At 44.0% G+C, this 19,545-nt stretch overlaps 1 protein-coding gene across 4 annotated transcripts in view; it reads left to right on the top strand.

The window, feature by feature from the left end:
- Positions 1 to 977: 977 nt before the first annotated feature.
- LOC148033821 (hexokinase-1-like) overlaps positions 978 to 19,545 on the top strand; it is a 62,797-nt gene continuing 44,229 nt past the window's right edge. For 2 of the 4 annotated variants that reach the window (XM_087681826.1, XM_087681827.1), the window contains exons 1-7: positions 979 to 1,847; positions 2,473 to 2,623; positions 2,767 to 2,949; positions 3,038 to 3,112; positions 3,192 to 3,347; positions 3,421 to 3,519; positions 3,615 to 3,745. In XM_087681826.1, the coding sequence (XP_087537952.1) occupies positions 1,576 to 1,847; positions 2,473 to 2,623; positions 2,767 to 2,949; positions 3,038 to 3,112; positions 3,192 to 3,347; positions 3,421 to 3,519; positions 3,615 to 3,745 (1,067 nt within the window). In that variant the 5' untranslated portion in view covers positions 979 to 1,575. Of the gene's footprint in view, positions 1,848 to 2,472; positions 2,624 to 2,766; positions 2,950 to 3,037; positions 3,113 to 3,191; positions 3,348 to 3,420; positions 3,520 to 3,614; positions 3,746 to 19,545 lie in introns of all 4 variants that reach the window. The other 2 variants (XM_087681824.1, XM_087681823.1) reach the window with 2 other exon arrangements.

Genomic DNA, 19,545 nt, shown 5'->3' with positions numbered 1-19,545 from the left:
CTTGGTGACAACAACAAGCCAAAGCTACATGAAAGCCCCTTCCATACACAAGTTGATGGACTTGAAGGGTGCGTAACTCCATCTGTACTTGTGCACAAGCAAGTTTGTCATTAGTTGGATGCTACCCTTCAACAATGAGGCATATATGTGTAGGTCCTCTCTCTCTCTCTCTCTCTCTCTCTCTCTCTCCAAATCTAATATGTCCACCTAGATCTCCTCAAGATCCATAGGAGTTGTTCTCACCCAAGTTTTTGAGAGGGGGGTTTTGGGAAAGTTTTCCGCAAAAACTAGAAATGCTTTCGAGTCGCATGGAGGGTTCCCAGTTTTTGCCCAAAAACCACCCGGTTTTGGGGAACACCCTGCCTTGGTGTTTTCACAAAAAACCTTCATCCATTTTTGGATAGGACACACATGGCTCTTCAAAGGTTTGCCCTTCATAGTTATCCCTCCACTCACAAGGTCCACCTTGCTTTTCAACTCACATATGCACCTAGATAGGGAAAAAGAGACCATGGTTTTGTCATTTATTTGTCTTGAAAAACTCCTCGTGTGATCTAAAAGGTGTTTTAGAGACAGTTTCCCCCGCCCCGCCCCCCTCCCCCCTCCTTCGCGCCCCTCCCGCGCTCCCCAAAACCATAGCAGGCACAGCTCCATAGTTTGATGAAGTGAACTAGGAAGACTCCCAACAATTCACGCGTGGTAGGTCTCGCAAGCGGTGTGAACGAAGCCTTAGAAGTTTCTCTAAATAGAAGCATATGGCTCATTAAGGATATGCCTTTATGCAACTTTTTCTTGACAGGAATCTAAATCCAATAGCGTGGTTCTTGATTTGGTTAAATCGATTGACTTTCTCTGTCACCTTTTTTTTTTCCTCACCCAGAAAAGTTGGATTAATCATTTATTAAAAAATGGTTAAAAATTATTACGTATTTTTCCCCTGCACGACACGCGGCTTTGTGTTTCATCGTCATTTTTGGCACAATACTGCTCGCAATTTGGGTCTTCCATCGCCCAACAAAAAAGAAAGAAAGGGGAAAGGAAAGAAAGCAAAGAAAGAAAGAGAGAGAAAGAAACACATCAGAGCTCCCCAATAATTCTTTCTGCATTCCTTTTCTGTACAGTTCCTGTTTTTTTCCGCCATAGCCACCCTCGGTGCGTTCATCCTGTCACCTCCCAACCCAAAAAAAAAAAAACTCATTGATACTGTTGCCCCATTGTCGAGAGCCAAAGATTGGTTCTACCGGATTTGGGCTTTGCTCATTAGTCCGATTTCTCACCATCCCATTCCTATCCCGATCATCTCCCCTGTTGTGCTAGAGCATGTCTGTTTTGATCCGCCTTTGATCCTGTTTACCCTCTTTTATACTTTTTTATACACTATTCTCAAATTGAGTTTTCAATTTGTCTTCCTCCTCTGTGCCCATGGCCTTCATCCTCTCACCTCCCCCTTCTTCATCCCCCCCCACGCAGACCCCACTTTTGCCCTCCCTGTTCTAATCAGGCTCCACCCAATTGCCATCCCTCCCGGAGCCTGGAAGGGCCCAAAACCCCCCAGCAAGCTTCAGCTGGGAGACGATGACAAAGGTTGGTGTCTGCATTGCTGCCGCGACCGCAGCTGTGGCCTGTGCAGCTGCAGCTTATATTGTCAGCCAGCGCATCCGGGATCGTAACAACTGGAATCGGACCCTTGCAATTCTTTCTGAGTTTGAGAATGACTGTGCAACCTCACTATTTCGGCTCAGGCAGGTTGTGGATGCAATGACAGTCGAAATGCATGCAGGCTTGGCATCTGAGGGTGGCAGCAAGCTCAAGATGTTGCTGAGCTATGTCGACAATTTACCAACCGGGTACTATTCTTCTCTCTCCTTTTTTCCCCTTTATCAAAAGTTTATGGAAGATAAATGTTAGATTTGCAAATACTGTCTGTTCTTTTGTAATTAATGAAATGAAAATGATGGTTGGGTAAAACCTCGATAGTTTAGCTGAGCTATGTAGCTCTTTTTTGTTTCTTCTGGTGGTGCCATTTTTTAGAGACACTGTTTCTGTTTGGCATGAATATTTACGAATGCTTTGGATTTGTAATCGATGAACTGATGGCAGGTTGAAATGTCTTTACTATTAGGCTGACTGATGATACTAGAAGATATCTTGTCATCTGAACTGCACTTATTGCAGGGGCAATAGTTATTTGCGACATATCAGTTCTGAAAGATTGACCCTCTCGGAATATATCAATCTTTTGGAGAAGTTAAAGGAATTTTATAATAAGCTTGACTGTTTTGTAGGTGTGGCTTAACTTTCTATACCCTGATGTTTAATGCTCGTTTGTTAGTTCATGATTAAGGCATTTGATTCTAAATCCTTTGTTTGCAACTGTCCATCAAGTTCAATGAGAATATCATGAAGGAAAGTTTGCAATTACTACAATCATCATATTGAACTTATTGGGTAATATGGGCGGTTTGGCAACAGGGATGAAGAAGGCTTATATTATGCTTTAGATTTGGGTGGAACCAATTTCAGGGTACTCCGTGTGCAGCTAGGTGGCAGGGAGGGTCGGGTTCTCAGGCAAGAGTATGAGGAGGTCCCAATTCCAAAACATTTGATGGTTGGGACAAATGAGGTATCTCAATAGGTCACTGATTCCATTGGTGGTTGTTGCCCGTGGAAGTAGATTTTGATGTTTCAAATGATATGCATGGTTCTAGGAAAAGTTGTGTACCATGGTACCGACTCAAGAGATTTACAGTTCATTGTCTTCTGCAGGAGTTGTTTGATTATATTGCTGCTGAACTAGCACGGTTTGTTGCAACAGAGGGTGAAGGTTATCATCCTAAAAGTGGTCAGCAGCGAGAACTTGGGTTCACCTTCTCCTTTCCTGTAAAACAGATATCTATTGATTCCGGATCCCTCATCAAATGGACTAAAGGTTTTGCAATCTCTGATGGGGTTAGCTCTCCTTGACCACTGCAACTAACAGTATTAAACCCTTCAATGCGTGAATAATCAGCTGCATTCTATATCCTATTGGATGCAGGTTGGAAAAGATGTTGTGCAGGCCCTACATGATGCTATTAAAAGGCAAGGCTTGGACATGAGAGTGGCGGCATTGGTAATCATTCACTCTGAATTTTCTGGAATGTTTCACGGCATTCTGCTTTGAAAATGATGGCAGATTCAAACTACTGTAGGTCAATGATACTGTTGGCACATTGGCTGGAGGTCGGTATTGGAACGAAAATGTTATGGTAGCTGTCATACTGGGCACAGGGACAAATGCATGTTATGTAGAGCGAGTGGAGGCGATAACTAAGTATCAGGGAGAGTCACCGAGATCTGGTTCCATGGTACTGACTCACTTGGACCTGCTTGTTATGATCTTTGGCTTCAATTTTATTGTGCTGTTGTTTTCGTTAACAGGTCATCAATATGGAATGGGGAAACTTTTGGTCATCTCATCTTCCAAGGACACAGTATGATGATGACCTTGATGGAGAGAGTCTAAATCCTGGAGAGCAGGTATTTACACACTTTAGTGAGTGGATGCTGGATATATTACCTAACAGAGAAGTGCTGGTTAGCTGTCCACAATCACATATTTTATTTGATTACAGGGCTTTGAGAAAATGGTGTCTGGAATGTATTTGGGTGACATAGTGCGAAGGGTGCTGCTCAGGATGGCCCAAGAGACACAATTATTTGGGGCAGACGTTCCAGCTAATCTGTTCAAGCCTTTCATATTGAGGCAAAGATTTCTTCTTCTCCCATTTGATTGCTTATGTGGCCATGCTTTTAATTTATTAGAACATTTCAATTCTGACAGGTTATTTTCTGTTTCTTAAGTTTTTCACGTTAAGTCCTTATTTCTATGACTTTTCCATATACTTCTGTGTCATGCCAGTGCAGATACTGTCTTTTGGCTTTATAACTGTTATTGTGGCTCTTTTCAACTGTAGTTTCTTGTCCATTTTGATGGAGTTAAACTAAAAAGTGATCATTGTGACAAGATTATTAATCTTGAGTGTCGAATAGTGCTGACATAAGATTTAGCATAAAGAGAGAGTGTTGAATGCTTGAGCATCAGGAGCCACCTTTTTGTTAGAGATCAGCACCTGTACGGGATTGCACAGTCCAGTTGGCTGCACAGTCGGACTGCCACGTGGCAGTCCGACTGCCTGCAGTCCAGTCAGCTGCATTTAATGCAGCCGACCTGCCCTGGTTTTCGCCCAGTTTCCTGGCTATTATCTTCCACTGTCTCTTTCTCTCTCTTCTCTCTCTGCGTTCTCTCTCTCTCAATCCTACGCTTCCGCACCGCTGCACTCTGACATGGTATCAGAGCAGTGTTAGAGGGCTGACTGAGCGCAGAACCAACCTGAAGAGGAGTTTCTATCGCGACACAAATTTGCGTTTTCAGCGTTTGAGGGCAGGCAGGAGGGCTGCGCCTCGGAACAAGGCTGAAGCGAGCGTGGGCGCAGGAAAGGAGTCCAGGTGGTGGATTTGCTGGTGTTTACTGCTGTTTGACGCGGAGGAAGTTTGAGTTTTCAGCTTTCAAGTGCAGGTTTTGCTTTTTCATTGCCTCCGGCGGGTGAAGAAGTTTCAGGACTCGGAAGAGCCTTAGCAGGTTGAGTTTTCCCAGTCAGAGGGGGCTGCTTTTGCGTTTGTGAAGGCATTACAGGTGAAGATGTCTACAGAGATTGACTTGGAGTTCCAGACGATTATGGACCGGAAGGTGCCTGTCTTACCGGCTCTTCCCGCAGATCAGAAGCTCGACGGCGACAACTACCGCATCTGGTGTGTCATGATGTTGGCCATCCTTGAGTCCTATGATTTGGCGGAGCTTGTACAGGAGGAGATCGACCGGCCCTCGGTAAGAGATGAGTCCAAACTCTCTTCCGATGCTCGTGCGGAGTTGGCCAAGACTCAGTCTCACTGGGACAAACTGAATGCCAGGATTCGTTCCTTTCTTTTTCTATCTTGCACTACAGCCGTGATAGCTCACATCGAGCACTTAACGGTGGCTTAGGAGATGTGGCTGGAGCTTGATCAGATGTACAACCGGATGACCCTTATGAAGCGGGTTTCTTTGGAGGTTCAGATGCGGACCTTGTCCGTAAACAAGTCTTCTTCGCTGCGGGAGCACATCAACAAGCTAGGGCAGCCTTAGATGCAGGTTCAGAATGCGAGGAAGCTGATTTCCTTCGAAGACATGGCGATCACACTCTTGTCCCAGTTGCCGCCACGATTCGGTACATTCTACTTTGCCCTTATTGCTTCGGGGCGAGAGTCTACTCTTCGTTGGGAAGAGTTGGTTTCTATGGTCTTGGACCAAGAGGAACAGCTAAAGGGACAGAATGCTTCCAAGTCGGAGGCGTTGACAAGTCAAGCCTCTCAGAAGAAGGGGAAGGACCAAAAGAAGAAGAAGGGGGATAACAAGTCAAAGAAGGACAAGGACAAGGACAAGGACAAAGAATCCACATGTCATATTTGTGGAAAGACTGGCCATTGGAAGAAGGATTGCCCTGACAAAGACAAGAAGGACACCAACAAGAAGGACACAAAGGATTCTGGAGCGGTGGCTGCACCCTCATCAGCTGCATTTCTTCATCTAGCTGTCATTGAGGACTCTTCACCGAATGCTTCTGATGCTACGATGACGGCTCTCCAGGCTCGAGAGTGGATCGTTGATAGTGGTGCCTCCCGGCACATGACTCCTTCCTCAGATGGTGTTGCCCAGTTGCGACCCTCGCGTAGGCAGATTCTCATTGGAGATAGCTCTTCAGTGTCTATTGCAGGACGGGGTAAGATGCAACTTATTCCAGATGGACGAGGTGGTACCCATACCTCAGAGGTCTTGCATGTACCAGGTTTAGGGTATCATCTCCTGTCAGTTTATAAGATTTGCTCCCTTGGACTTTTGGTGGAGTTTGACAGTACTTCGGTGCGAGTCCTTGATCGTGGGTCAAGGAAGGTTCTATCATCCGGATATGAGGAGAACGGCATCTATAAATTGAAGTCTTCCACCGCCCTCTCTACTCTTTTTCTTACCTCTCAGACATAGTCAGAGTTATGGCATGCTGGGTTTGGTCACCTCAACTATGATTATCTTCGGAGGGCGTCACGTGGACAGCTTGTTCGAGGGTTGCCGGATATAGTGGTGAGCCAGCAGCCATGTGTCTTCTGCATTCGTGGGAAGGAGCATAGGAATGCCATTCCCCACACAGCTTCGCGGCGGTCTACTTCACCGATGGAGCTTGTATCTACGGATCTATGTGGCCCTATGAGAAACGAGTCCTTGCGTGGGAGCTCGTACTTCATGTTGATCGTAGATGACTACAACAGGATGACATAGGCCTATTTCTTGGCATTAAAGTCAGAAGCTTTCTCCCACTTCAAGGATTGGCTTCTCTTTGAAGAGAACCGATCGGGCCGGAAGTTGAAGACCTTACGATCCGACAAGGGTGGTGAATTTGTTTCTAATGAGTTTGCTCGGTTTTGTGCAGATAAAGGTATTCACCAGGAGTTTGCTAATACCAACACTCCTCAAGAAAATGGCATTCTTGAACAGAAGAACCGCAGTGTGATCGAAATGGCGCGCACCTTGATGGAGCACTGACAGACCCCTCAGGTTCTGTGGGCAGAGGCTGTGGCTACTGCAGTCCACATCCTTTATCGATCCCCCACTTCGGCCGTTGATGGGATGACCCCTTTTGAGGCTTACTTTGGGACTACGCCCGATGTTTCTTACTTTAGGGTCTTTGGGTGTGATGCCTATGTTCACATTCCCAAGGCTCACCATGATAAATTTGAAGCAGCTTCTCGAAGACAGGTATTTGTTGGCTACAGCTCCCAGTCCCAAGGCTATTGATTGTATGATCCCGTCAAGTGGGATGTGTACACTAGTCGAGATGTGCGGTTTGTGGAGGTTCCGGCTATATCAACGGGTGAGGAGCATCCCGTTCTTGGAGATCCAGGGGAGAGTTGGGCTCCTGCTACAGTTCCATTGGAGCCCGTGCCTTTTGATTATGATTTTGTTTCTGACACAGAGTCTACTGTTCCACCGGTCACTCCTGAGGAGTTACCACCGGTGGATGTTCCAGAGTCTTCAGCTGATGGAGAGAGACGAGTGGAGGTCCGGCCTCCTCCTCGATGGGCCTGTGACACACTCCGTGATTCAGGGATCGAGGGGGTTCCTGAGGAGTGGGGACCGCAGGATGGTCCGTGGCGGTCACGGAGGCACCAGGCACATTCTACGGAGCTTGTTTGGTCTAACTATTGTTTGATGACCCGTGTTATGCAGGATCGAGAGCCCACCTCTGTGAAGGAGGCTTTGCAGTCCGCACCATGGAAGAAAGCTATGGAAGCCGAGTTGGAGGCTATTGAGAGGAATGGCACTTGGTCACTCGTGCCCCGCCCCCCGAATAAGAAGGTGATTGGCGTCAAATGGGTCTTCAAGACCAAATACCTTAGCGATGGTTCTTTGGATAAGCACAAGGCTCGCCTTGTTGCTAAAGGTTTTGCACAGCCCCCAGGGATTGATTGTCATGATACTTTTGCCCCCACTGCTCGTATGGCGACCATTAGAGCTGTTCTTGCCTTGGCTAGCCATAGGAGATGGCCTGTTTACCAGTTGGATGTGAAGTCGGCCTTCCTCAATGGTGATTTTAAGGAGGAGATCTATGTTGAGCAGCCTCCTGGCTTTGGATCTTCAGATGGGAAAGTCTATAGGTTGAAGAAGGCCTTGTATGGCCTCAAGCAGGCTCCGCGTGCATGGAACGAGAAGATTGATTCGTTCCTTCAGTCTCAGTTGGGATATCGGCGTTCTAAGGCCGATCTACAGCTTTATGTTCACACTTCCGAGGATGGTTGTGTGCTTTTTGTGTTGTATGTTGATGATTTGATTGTCACAGGTGATCATGCACAGCAGGTCCAAGAGACGAAGTCAGCTTTACATCGGACGTTCGAGATGACGGACTTGGGTCTACTCCATTTCTTTTTGGGCCATGAGATTTATCAGTCTTAGAGGGGGATCTTCATCTCTCAGCAGAGATATGTACAGGAGCTCTTGGTTTCTTTTGCGATGGAGGATTGTCGGCCCCTTTCTACTCCTATGGATCCAAATTGGAAGGCCACTTCCCATTCAGCTTCTCCCATGGCGGATGCTTCCCGCTATCGTCAGTTGATTGGATCCTTGATTTGGCTTCTCAACACTCGTGTTGATCTTTGTTTTGCTGTTGGGCTCTTGGCAGGGTTTATGAGTGAACCTAAGACGGTGCATTGGCAGGCTGCTCAGAGGATACTTCAGTATTTGAGGGGGACGTCTGATTTAGGGATTCATTATCCCGCTTTTACCTTGGGTGCAGGTGTTATCTCATGGAGTAGCAAGAAGCAGCCCACGGTAGCCCTTTCGTCTACTGAGGCGGAGTATCGGGCCGCGTCTTCCACCACATGTGAGGCTGTGTGGCTTTGGAGATTGTTGGAGGAGCTTGGATGCCCCCAGACTCGTCCTACTTTGCTGCAATGTGACAATGAGAGTTGCATTGCCTTGGCACGGAATCCTGTTTTTCATGCCCGGACGAAGCACATAGAGATGCAGTACCACTTCATCAGAGAGAAGCTTCTGGATGCGACCATCACTGTGGAGTATTGCAAGACGGAGGACAATCTTGCAGATTTGTTTACGAAGGCACTTTCCCAGGCTCTACTTCGGAGGCATTCTCGATCCCTCAGGCTTTTGCCCCGCCCAGGCTCTGAGAGGGGGTGTTAGAGATCAGCGCCTGTACGGGATTGCACAGTCCAGTCGGACTGTGCAGTCGGACTGCCACGTGGCAGTCCAGTCGGTTGCATTTAATGCAGCCGACCTGCCCTGGTTTTCGCCCAGTTTCCTGGCTATAAATAGCCGAGGACTTCAGCAGTCTCCTACACTTCTCTGCTCGCAGATTACAGACCGGTGGCACGCGCAGATTCCGTCTCTGTTCGCAGATTTCAGACAGGAGACAGCGCAGACTGCAGCGGACTTCGAGGTGAACAGCAGGTTGCATCGTCGAGGTGGAGACACGCAGTCCAGCGCACTGCGCCCGTGTATATACCTGTATATCTTTGTATTCAGCACACTTTATACAGCAGATCTTCATCTTCCACTGTCTGTTTCTCTCTCTTCTCTCTCTGCGTTCACTCTCTCTCAGTCCTACGCTTCCGCACCGCTGCACTCTAACACTTTTTGCAAGATATCAACTCACTTTGTAGTAGTTGCTCCGTCTTGTTGACTTGGAGACTCAAAAGGGGGGATAGCTGTCTCTACCGCATCTCTAGAGTGTGTGAAGAATGTGTTAGAAGTGGTCATATCATAGGTTCACGGGTCCACGGCCTAATTTATGGGCACTCTCTTTACTCTTTATTTGGCTGTTGGCCAACCTATTTTGTTGTAGGACTCCTTTATTTTTGTCGATAAAAGCAGGGAGTGTGGCCAGAGTCCATTATCTATCCATTCAAGCACTTGTAGATTCTTGGTGTGGAGAGAGGGAGCTTATGGAGCGTGTGAGCCGGCGCTCAGTCATTGTACTCTTGTCATAGTGGATTTCTATTCTTGGTTACATCTTGTGCATTGTCTCTTTCATCAATCTTGTGTCTTTTATTATTCTGCTGCGCGTTTTGCTCTTTTGATAGGGTATCATATGTTTAGGTTGTACAAAGGACTTACTAATTTTGTGGATAGGTGATCTCTTATATTGATTTGTGTTTGGGAATTGTTGCTGCTATGATCTCCACTTGACATTTCTCTTGTGATTGAGTGTTAATTGAGTTTTCATTGTTGCCGATGATGCTTATGTTGAGAAACCCTTCACACGTAGCTTGCGTTCTGCGTTTTGCGTTTAGGTTTCGTGTTTTGCATTTAGGGTTTCACAGTGGACAACCCCAAAAAGGGGTTGGGCGCCCACAGTGGGGCACCACCCTAGACAACCGGGGCCCTCCCTCCGCATGCCACCCATACAGTCTCTTGCCTATTTATAGGCTGCCTCTGTCACTCATTCTTCACGACTGATTTATTCAGTCCGTCACCTCTTCTCTCCAGCCTTTCCACTGCCCTCACACCCCTTCAGGAGGACATTGTGGTTCATGATTCGTGGCTTTCTTCATCATCTTCCTTGTGCTACGACACCCTTGTTCCCTTGTATCACATTCACTCCATGATTTAGAACTTCATCATTCCATTCATCAAAGTTTCTTCTCTTCTCTTCTCTTCTCAGTGTTTGCCGAGTTCACTCTATGTTCCTCCCCACAAACCCTACTGTCTTGGTGGTACGTTGTCTTTTGACAGCTTGGCCAACTACCTTATCCTTGAGATACATGCTCCATTGCTTTGTGACTCTCCTGGTGCTTGCAACCACCTAGCGGGATCCTACTTGCGTTTTGGTGCTGTAGCCTGTGGTGATCTGCGTTGACCTATGCTGATTGAGTTGCTATGTGCATTTGACTCTATTGTGCTGACCTATCCCCAATGCATGTGCGGTTGACGATTGCTTTCTTTGCTACAGCTTTGATTGGTGCTTTGCCGTTGAATGTGTTGTGTCGTCGTTATTGAGGGTGGCTGCTCGATTGTGTTATTGCTATTACTGCATATTTTTGTTATCACGCGTGTCTTCTTGTTGTTGACGTATACCATTCGACTGTCTTGTGTTGACCTGTAGCATTAACGCTTGATGAGTTGCGCTAACATTGACCTCTGTTTGATTGTTGCGTCTTGAATTGCATTTTAAACCCTCTTGAGTTGCATTTTGAACCTTCTTGAGTTTAAAACTTTGTCCATGTGGAGTTGATTTTGCAATGGTTAATGCTCTATGCCCGTGTGATTTGTATTGCCATTGTGTTTGTCACATGCATTGAGGTTGATTGTAGGCTTTACACTCCCTTATCCATGGAGCTTGTGTGTTTACTGGCCGTACACTGTACAAGGTGGCTAGCTCTACTACTTTGCTTTCAAAGAGGGATTATGGCATTTGGACTTCTTTTTCATGGTGCTTTCTTACTAAGGTGCATCCAGTGGAGTGCGTACTGTTGGACTATCCATGGACCATCTTGGGTATTCTTGTTCATTGCTTGTTCACTTGTGCTCTAAGAGAGGGTGTTAGAAATGGTCATATCATACGTTCAAGGCACCCATGACCTAATTTATGGGCTCTCTCTTTATTCTTTATTTGGTAATTGGCCAGCCTATTTTGTGGTAGGACAACTCTTGTAGTTTTGTCTATAAAAGGAGGAAGTGTGGCCATAGTCCATTATCTATCCATTCAGGTACTTGCAGATTCTTGGTGTGGAGAGAGGGAGCTTGTGGAGTGTGTGAGCCAACGCTCAACCATTATACTTGTCATTGTGGATTTCTATTCCCAGTTACATATTGAGCATTGTCTCTTTCATCAATCTTGTGTCTTTCATTATTCTATTGCATGTTTTGCTCTTTTAATAGAATGCAATCTCATAGACAATTGAACTTGGGTTCAAGAGGCTAATGAGCAAGAGTAACCTGCTTCCTATGAATCACAATGACAATACATTTTAGAAAGAAGAATGGCTTGGGTGTAATGTTCACGTAGTCTCCAACTTGCACACGACATGGCACAAGTCATACAAGCATCGAAAGCAACGTAAGAGATGGCCAGACTCACCTCCCTAAGGCTACCATGGAGCCATATGAGCTCACACTAGAGCTTGGAAGCCAATAGCAAACAAGCAAAGGTGTATACCAAAAGAGTTAGTGTCCCATACTACCAATCCACACTATGGGATATGCGAGTAGAGTTGCCTAGAATCTTGAATCCAAATAAGCACACAATGACACTGTGGAATCAAGCCATGGGTTCTATTTTATAGAACTTGACTATTCTAATGCTAAAGTACCGTGACCACTTTAATTGTCCTAACTTATAGGGCATGGTCATATAGTGATCCCCAGTGGCCAAATGGTTAGTGGTCAGTCCCAATGTTGTAATCGCCCATTTGTAAGGCCCCATACAATGTGATATGCTTAGCAATTATAATATTCGCTTATTTTCAAGACGTAGCACTTTCACTTACATGGTCTAAAGAGGTTCTTGTGATCAAAACTCAAGCATATTAGGGTCAGACTTGCCCATAAAAAGGATAAATGCCTTGGACTATGGGCTAGATCCTTAGAATAGATGGTTACAATTAGCAAGATAGCATGATTGTGAAAAGTTTATGTAATTGCATGTCTAAGGCTAAAAGTTTAGAATGTATATAACCTTGCATAGAAAACTCATATGAGAATTCTAATTTCTAGTACTGTTTTGTAATGTGCACAGAAACCGCTTTCATATGATACCCATATTAGGAGGGTCCCTAAATTTTAGAGGTTTTCAAATGTTAGGTTCCTGAAAGGAGCGTTGGATTGGCCTAAAAGTACTAATCCTAAAAATTAGGGATGACATTCTAAAAATTAAAAGTCTATTTTGTCATAAATTTTACTAAAATTTATTGTTTATACTCTTGAAAATCTTTAGCCAAAAAAGACAATCCATAAAAAAGAGACAAGGACACACATGTGACTAGGCACTTGTTTTGTGCTACTCTATTTTCACTCTTTGCATGAAGTCTACCTTTCTTCTATAAAAATAGCTTATTTCTTCTCATTTTGCATCAACTTTCCTTGCTGTAAACTCACATATAGTAGCTGAAGGTAGCTATAAAAGTTCATCACAACCATTTTCCTCTTCACTCTTTTTAATGTGTGTATGTTGTAATTACTTCTGAACAGTTTGTCATATTCAGCTCAAATTATTTGTTCCTTCCATCTTCTCTAATGTTTAGTCACCAAAATTGTGTGTTAAGCAGAGTACGTTGTATTGGGCACTTACACCTTTTATGTGATACAAGCATAGAAAGAAACATAATGAGATGAATGTCAACCTTAACTTCTACCATTGAGCCAAACAGCCTCACCCTCAAGCCTACGAGTTAGTGTGGTGAATGGGCCTTTTTTAAAAGTTTAGATTACATTGTAATTTATTTCAAGAATTTCAGGCTATTTAAAGCAACCCTTGGTCCTTAGTTGAGGAATCAATATCTTTATCATCAACATTGAGTTTTCTCCTTCTTAGCAAGATTTGATCTAGAGAAATCGAGGTCTTCTCAATGTGAGCCATTGGCAATGTCGTGAGTGTAGGAGGGCATGAGTGTGACCGATTGGGCGGAGGAGTGTGGATTGGAGCATTCGTGGTTGTATGAGATCGATGGAAGATTGATTGGGACTTGTCTTGGATTAGGCAGGGATGTGCTTTGTGGACACGGATTGGGGGAGTGTGCATAGTGTATGGCTTGGGCTCTCAAAGCCTATACTTGTCTTTCTTCTTATTATTGTTGTAATATAAGATTTGAGGATTATTTTAGCCTTTGGGTTTCCTTATCTTTGTCTCGAGTGCTTTGTAAAGAAATGCTAGGGCAAACAGAGAGATGAAAATGTACAATGCATTATAAACACAATTCAATAGATGCTCAATGGAGATGTGATTCTATAGAGATGAACAATGATAGAAGGGGCCTCGAACCTGTGTCTCAAGGACCGGGGCAGAGGTTATTGAGCAACCAAAGCCATTAAGTGCATTAACAAATAATTGTATTGCATGAATTCCTCATTTTGGATTCATTTACAGCCCCAAAAAGGCTTTATTTGTATTATTTGGCATTCTCCATTGTTGTCCATACCCAAAGACGAAGGACATCTCAGTTCGTGGATGATTTTCATCTGTTTTCTGCTGCTGCTGGTGTTCTATTCCATCACCATTCAGGCTGCGTTTTCAAGGCAGACTTGTTTGTCTAGCTGATATGACCTCATCTTCATGCTGCCAACATCATCCACATTGGTGGCGACCATCTTCTCAAGCTGATGACCTGTTTGTAGGACTGTTTAGAGCTGCATTTTGATGTTCCAACAGCTGCCTAATGGCTTTTCAGCAGTCAATTACACCAATCGACCTTGCGTTTGCTGATTTTGGTTTTTTGACTAGCTACAATGCATGTTGCTCTATAGGAGGCCGTCCTGTTGGTCTTCAGCATTTGGAGCACACTTGGACTCCTGGTCATCATCTTCTTCCTTTGACAGCCCCTAAAAACTGTGTTTTACTCCCTCTGCTCCTGTCCATCATATTTGAGTGTCTAATCTGACATCTCAGTATTGGAATGATTGCGTTTTGCTCCCTCAAAACAGAGCATCTCTTTTCATTGTCATCGACACCTCAGCCCAAAGGACTGCATTTAGCTCCCTTCACAATGTAGATTCCTTCTAGGTGTTGCCACTTGACCAGCCGGGACAGGGCAATCGTCTTCAAGCTTTGCTTACTGGAGTACCGGTCGTAGAGACACGGATAGCCTAAGGCTCATTTTGAGCTCAGCTCCATTGTATCAGTATTCAACATGATGTAGTGTTCATTATTCTTTATTCTTTTGTGTTTTTGAGTTTTCTTTGTTACAGTGTTTGCTATATGCTCTGTGTTTCTCCCTACAAACCTATCGTTTCTTAACAAAGGTGAGCTAACAGTGGTGTCGAATAGCTTTGAGAGCATATCAAGTAAAGAAATACTCCAACACCAAATATAAACACAAATGTACGACAAAATACTCAACGATAGTGGAAGAACACATAGGCGAAGAGTAATTTAGAGAAATGAGCATTGAAGAACCAATCGTGAATGAATACTATGCTCAATGCAGTAAATGCACAATGCAAGAGTGTCTTTGAAGGACTAGGGCAAAGAGATGAGCTGGAAAGTGTATCTTACCATGAATGGATCGTGAAACACAGCAGGTAACCTCTATTTGATCACCAGTTCCAAAGCTGAACAAGGCAGTGGCAGCTCGGAGACAGTGGGTAGGAGGCTGTGACTAATGAGGAATATAAAGGCGGCAGCTAGGACTGCAAAACACGGCCTTTTGGTTGCTCTTGGGAGATAGGCGACTGTTGTAGACTGCAGGAATAGGCTGTGAAGGAGCTTTATGCAGCAAATGCAAGTGTCTGGAGGTGACTGCTGGTAGTTGGTGGAAATACGTTGAGAAGGAGTTTCCAGCAGCAAAGTTCTAGTAGCAAAGATAGCAATTTGGGCTGAGAGGACTGATCACTAGGAACTGGACACTAGTTGGTAGCACCACGAACTTCTCCACAAAGGTGTGTAGACAACAGTGGGATGAGGGTGCTAGATGATGGAGAACTTGCAATTATTAGTTGGGCTGAGTTGAAGGGTGGCCTCTTTTTATGGATGTGTGGATCCTCCCTATAATGCATTTAAGAGAGTTGTCAAAGCAAATGCTTCGTGAAATTGGGCTCAAATGTGTGGGGATATGCTAGGGTTTGCACTGAGAAAACACAAAATGTATGAACATGACTAATAGATGATAACTTTGACCATAATGCAATAAATACAAACCCTAAACGCAAAACGCAAAACTCAAAACTCAAAACTCAAACTCAAACTCAAAATGCAAAAACACAAACACAAATAGAGGGAGGAGAAGACTTTGAAGTGAATGGATCAATGTAGTAAATGAATGTAAGAGTGTACAAGATGCTCAAGGGCAAAGCGGTGAGTGATGATGTCCATCGGAGACGAATCTCAAGTGTTGTAACCACCGATCAGAGCTGTAGGAGTGCTGAATAGTGAATGACAGCGGTCTGGTCACCAAAATGGATTAGTTTGGAGGTTGTAGACTAGTAAGTGCAATAATGTACTATTGGGGAAGGGCTGGAAAGTGATCACTTGAGGCTGAAATCGGTTAGGCAACAGCAAGAGGAGAGAGTGCTGATGTAGAGCAGCCTGCACAGCTACAAATTGCAGGCTGAAAACAGGTGACAGCAGTAAAACATGCTTGCACTGTCAAAATGCCAGCTGGCTGATGTCATATAGAGTGCTGACAATAGGGGAGCAGCTGGAAACTGTCAATGCAAGTTGTTTGGGGCAAGAGAAGTAGCAGTGGACAGGCTGATGTTGATGTGGCAGCAATTGCGTGTGCTGGACAGCCATTTGATGAAGGTTGATGGCTGAAAATCTGTAGAACAGGCTGGGGCTGAATGGTGGGCAGCTAGTCTATTTATAGATGTAGAAGGATCCTCTCAAATTAGGGTTTTACATGTGGGACACAGAAACTCTCTAGGATTACTCCTTGCTTAATGAAACTTTTGGTAAATTACATATTTCGGGGCTGTTTTAAAGAGCTAATCAATATGTAATGTATTTTTAGCTCAACACTCTCTAATGACCAAAATTGGAACTAGAAAGGGACTGTAAGGAAAGCTCAAGCCCATTTTTTACCTCAAGGTGTTCCATTCCAAAGCAATCAAGGTATTGGACAAAGAGTGCACGTTGGTTGCCTAGTGGCCTATCAAGACTACAAGAGCGATGGTTATCTTACCCAAGGGAGTCCAAGTGATCATCCTAGAGAGGCCAAGGCATTAGACAAAAGGTGCTCGTTAGGTGCCCGATGGCCTACTAAGATGTGCAAAAGTTGTTGGAATCACATTGAACCTTTTTTTATTTTTTTATTTAAAGAAAGAATATATTGTTTGCAGCCTGTCAAGTAATTGTGTCTCATGGGGAGAATGAAAAGGGATGGTTAGATTCAACACATCCCAAAATAGGCAACTTAATTCAACCACTCGTAGTAGATATCGATGATGAAGAAAAAGGTAAAGAAGTATGACGTGTGGTGAAAATGTGGTAGAAGAATGGTTGGTGGAAGAATGGTTGGCCTCATGTAGAAGATGAGCTCGGACCTAATTATGCATAAATGGAACAAGTGGCAATTAGTATTCCATATTCTAATATTTAAGTAACTTTGAAAAATTAAAATCAATAAAAAGTCCAAATAGAAATGCTTGGTTCAACGGATTACCTTGTTTGCTCCACTAGTTCGCTTGTATGGGCAAAGCTTCCAAGCCCATAGTTGAGATTCTCCACCACTCAATGGGCGGTCAGCATTTACTTCTTCCCACCATGACCAATCATCGTACCTTCTTCCTCGATCACTAGCACGATGAGCGGGGCGGGAAGATAAAGCCATTTTAGGCTGAAAATTGAAATAAAAATGGCTTGAGAGAAGTGAGAACTCGAGTCTCCAGCTTGGCACTTAGAAGAGTGAAGGGAAAAGGAGAGAAGGAAGAAGGAAGAAGAGAAGAGGAGAAGAAGGATGAGAAGGGAGAAGGAAAAGGAGAAGAAGGAAGAGAAGGGACAAGGAAGAAGAGAAGAGGAGAAGAAGGAACTTGCGGAAGGTTGGAGTTGACGGGCAGGGCGTGACCCCAGGCAGGGCATGCAGTTGCAAGTGGGCAGGAGCGATGAGCGTGTAGGAGCGTGCAGTTGTAGGTGGGAACAGATGGCATGAAACGAGGCGCACGTAGGAGGCAAGTGGGATGCCACATGGCATTCCCTATCCCGTTTGGGATAGGGAACATTCCGCAGTTTCGAAACGCAGATAATGACGATTTCATGCCGGGGATGGCATTTCAGTGTGTCGGGGGCCATTCCAGCCATTTCCTGTTTCTGTGCCTTATGCATGGATTTGTTTGCTTTTGTTGTTGCAACTTCTGTTGGCAAATTAGTGCAATGTGTCAACAATGTATCTTATCCTGTCAGAGAGATTGTTTTAAAAGCCATTGATGGCTCTATTCTTTGTTTGTAGGGTGCTTTATATGTGCCAAGGATAAAGAAGAATTAGTTGTCCATCTCTTTTTTAGCAAAATGTGGAATGCAAGTCACTTTTGATGATGATAAATGGATGGTCAGGGATAATAAATTCTTGACTTTGGTACTCATTGTCACATTATGTCATGGACTTTATGAGTTAGATGCTCACTCGGTTGATCGGTCAGCTTATTTGGCATCTACTCTTACTTTTGCTATGTCACAGATAAAGTTATGGCATGCTTGTATAGGGCATGTGAATATGGCTGTTTGATGCTTGTGTAGTGTACTCAGATGTTGGAAGGTTTACCTCTCTTGGAGAGACCTCTTGAGCACATTTGTGAGAGATGGAAAAAATGCATCGGTTTTCTTTTCCTCGTGATGCTACCTTTAAAGCTATGACTAGGTTGGAGATTGTGCATTTAGATATATGTGGACCCATGTAGACAAAGTCATTAGGTGAATGTTATTACTTCACCACCTTCATTGATGACTTTACACATTTTTGTTGGGTTTATTCATTGGTTAAAAAGTCACAAGTGTATGATGCATTCTTGGCTTTTATTGCACTTGTGGAAAATCAATTAGGCTGTCAGATTAAGACTCTCTGATTGGATTGAGGGGGAGAATATATGTCTTCCTTGTTGAATAATTTTTTGAAGCAAAAAGACATTGTATGTCAATATATTGCCACATATACTCCACAGCACAATGGGGTTGTAGAAAGGAAGAATCAGTCACTTGTGGAGATGGCCAGATAATGCTGAAAGCTAAAAAATTGCCACATGGATTTTGGATGGAAGCAATTATGTGTGCTTGTCACATTTTTGAATAGGTGCCCTACTAAGCCGTCAAAAAATATAACGCTTATTGAGGATTGGAACAACCGTAAACCTTTAGTTGGTTACTTTCATACTTTTGGATGTGTTGCATATGCTCATATTCCCAAAGTATTGAGGAAAAAGTTGGACAATAAGATTGTTAAGTACATATTTGTGGGGTAGAGTAGTGAAAGCAAAGGGTACAGATTGTACAATCGTGTTTTTAAGAGAGTTTTTGTCTGTAGAGATGTGATTTTTGATGAAAAATCAGAATTATCTCTTGCTGGTTATGACACATACCAGGCTGTAAAAGATGTGTTTGAAGGGCTGCTGCCTATTTCTTTCGATGATACAGCTGGAGCATCATTAAATGAACAAAATATTCAGCCAGCTGCTCCATTAAATAATACAGAAATTCAGCCTACAGCTGATCTGAATATTCAGCAAGACGTTGAACATGAGGTGCATCGAGAGTATGCACATAATTAAGAGGCTAGACATACACCTAGATGGTACTTGCAAACTCTTCAAGACAGTCATTTGGATGCTTCTCTTGCTGGTCATACATGAAGACAAACATGTCTGTATGATCATGCTAATGCTATGGAGTTTGTTATGGCAACAAACACACTTGATGATGTTGGCCTGATTCTTTTAAGGATGCACAACAAAGTGCGCATTGGATGGAAGCAATACAAGCTGAATATGATTCTATCATGAAGAATCAAACATGAGATTTAGTTATGTTGCGTGTTGGATAGAAAGCCATTGGTACTAAATGGGTCTATAAGTTGAAACAAAAAGCGGATGGATCCATTGATAAGTACAAGGCCAGGTTTGTGGCAAAAGGTAATGTGCAAAAGAAGGCATTGATTATGAGGAGACATTTACTCCTACATCCCATATGACTACTATCAGGTGTGTGGTTGCATTGGCTGTCCATTATGGTTGGATTGTGCACCAATTTGACATTAAAACTGCATTTTTACATGGGGAACTTCAAGAATAAGTGTATGTTCAGCAGCCCATGGGTTTTGTAGGATCTG

Source organism: Lygodium microphyllum, chromosome 7 (assembly GCF_053477565.2).
Source record: "Lygodium microphyllum isolate KBCC chromosome 7, Lygodium_microphyllum_v1.1.10, whole genome shotgun sequence".
NCBI lineage: Eukaryota > Viridiplantae > Streptophyta > Polypodiopsida > Schizaeales > Lygodiaceae > Lygodium > Lygodium microphyllum.
Note: the sequence above shows the minus strand (reverse complement) of the source record. Positions and strands in the feature narration are given on the sequence as shown.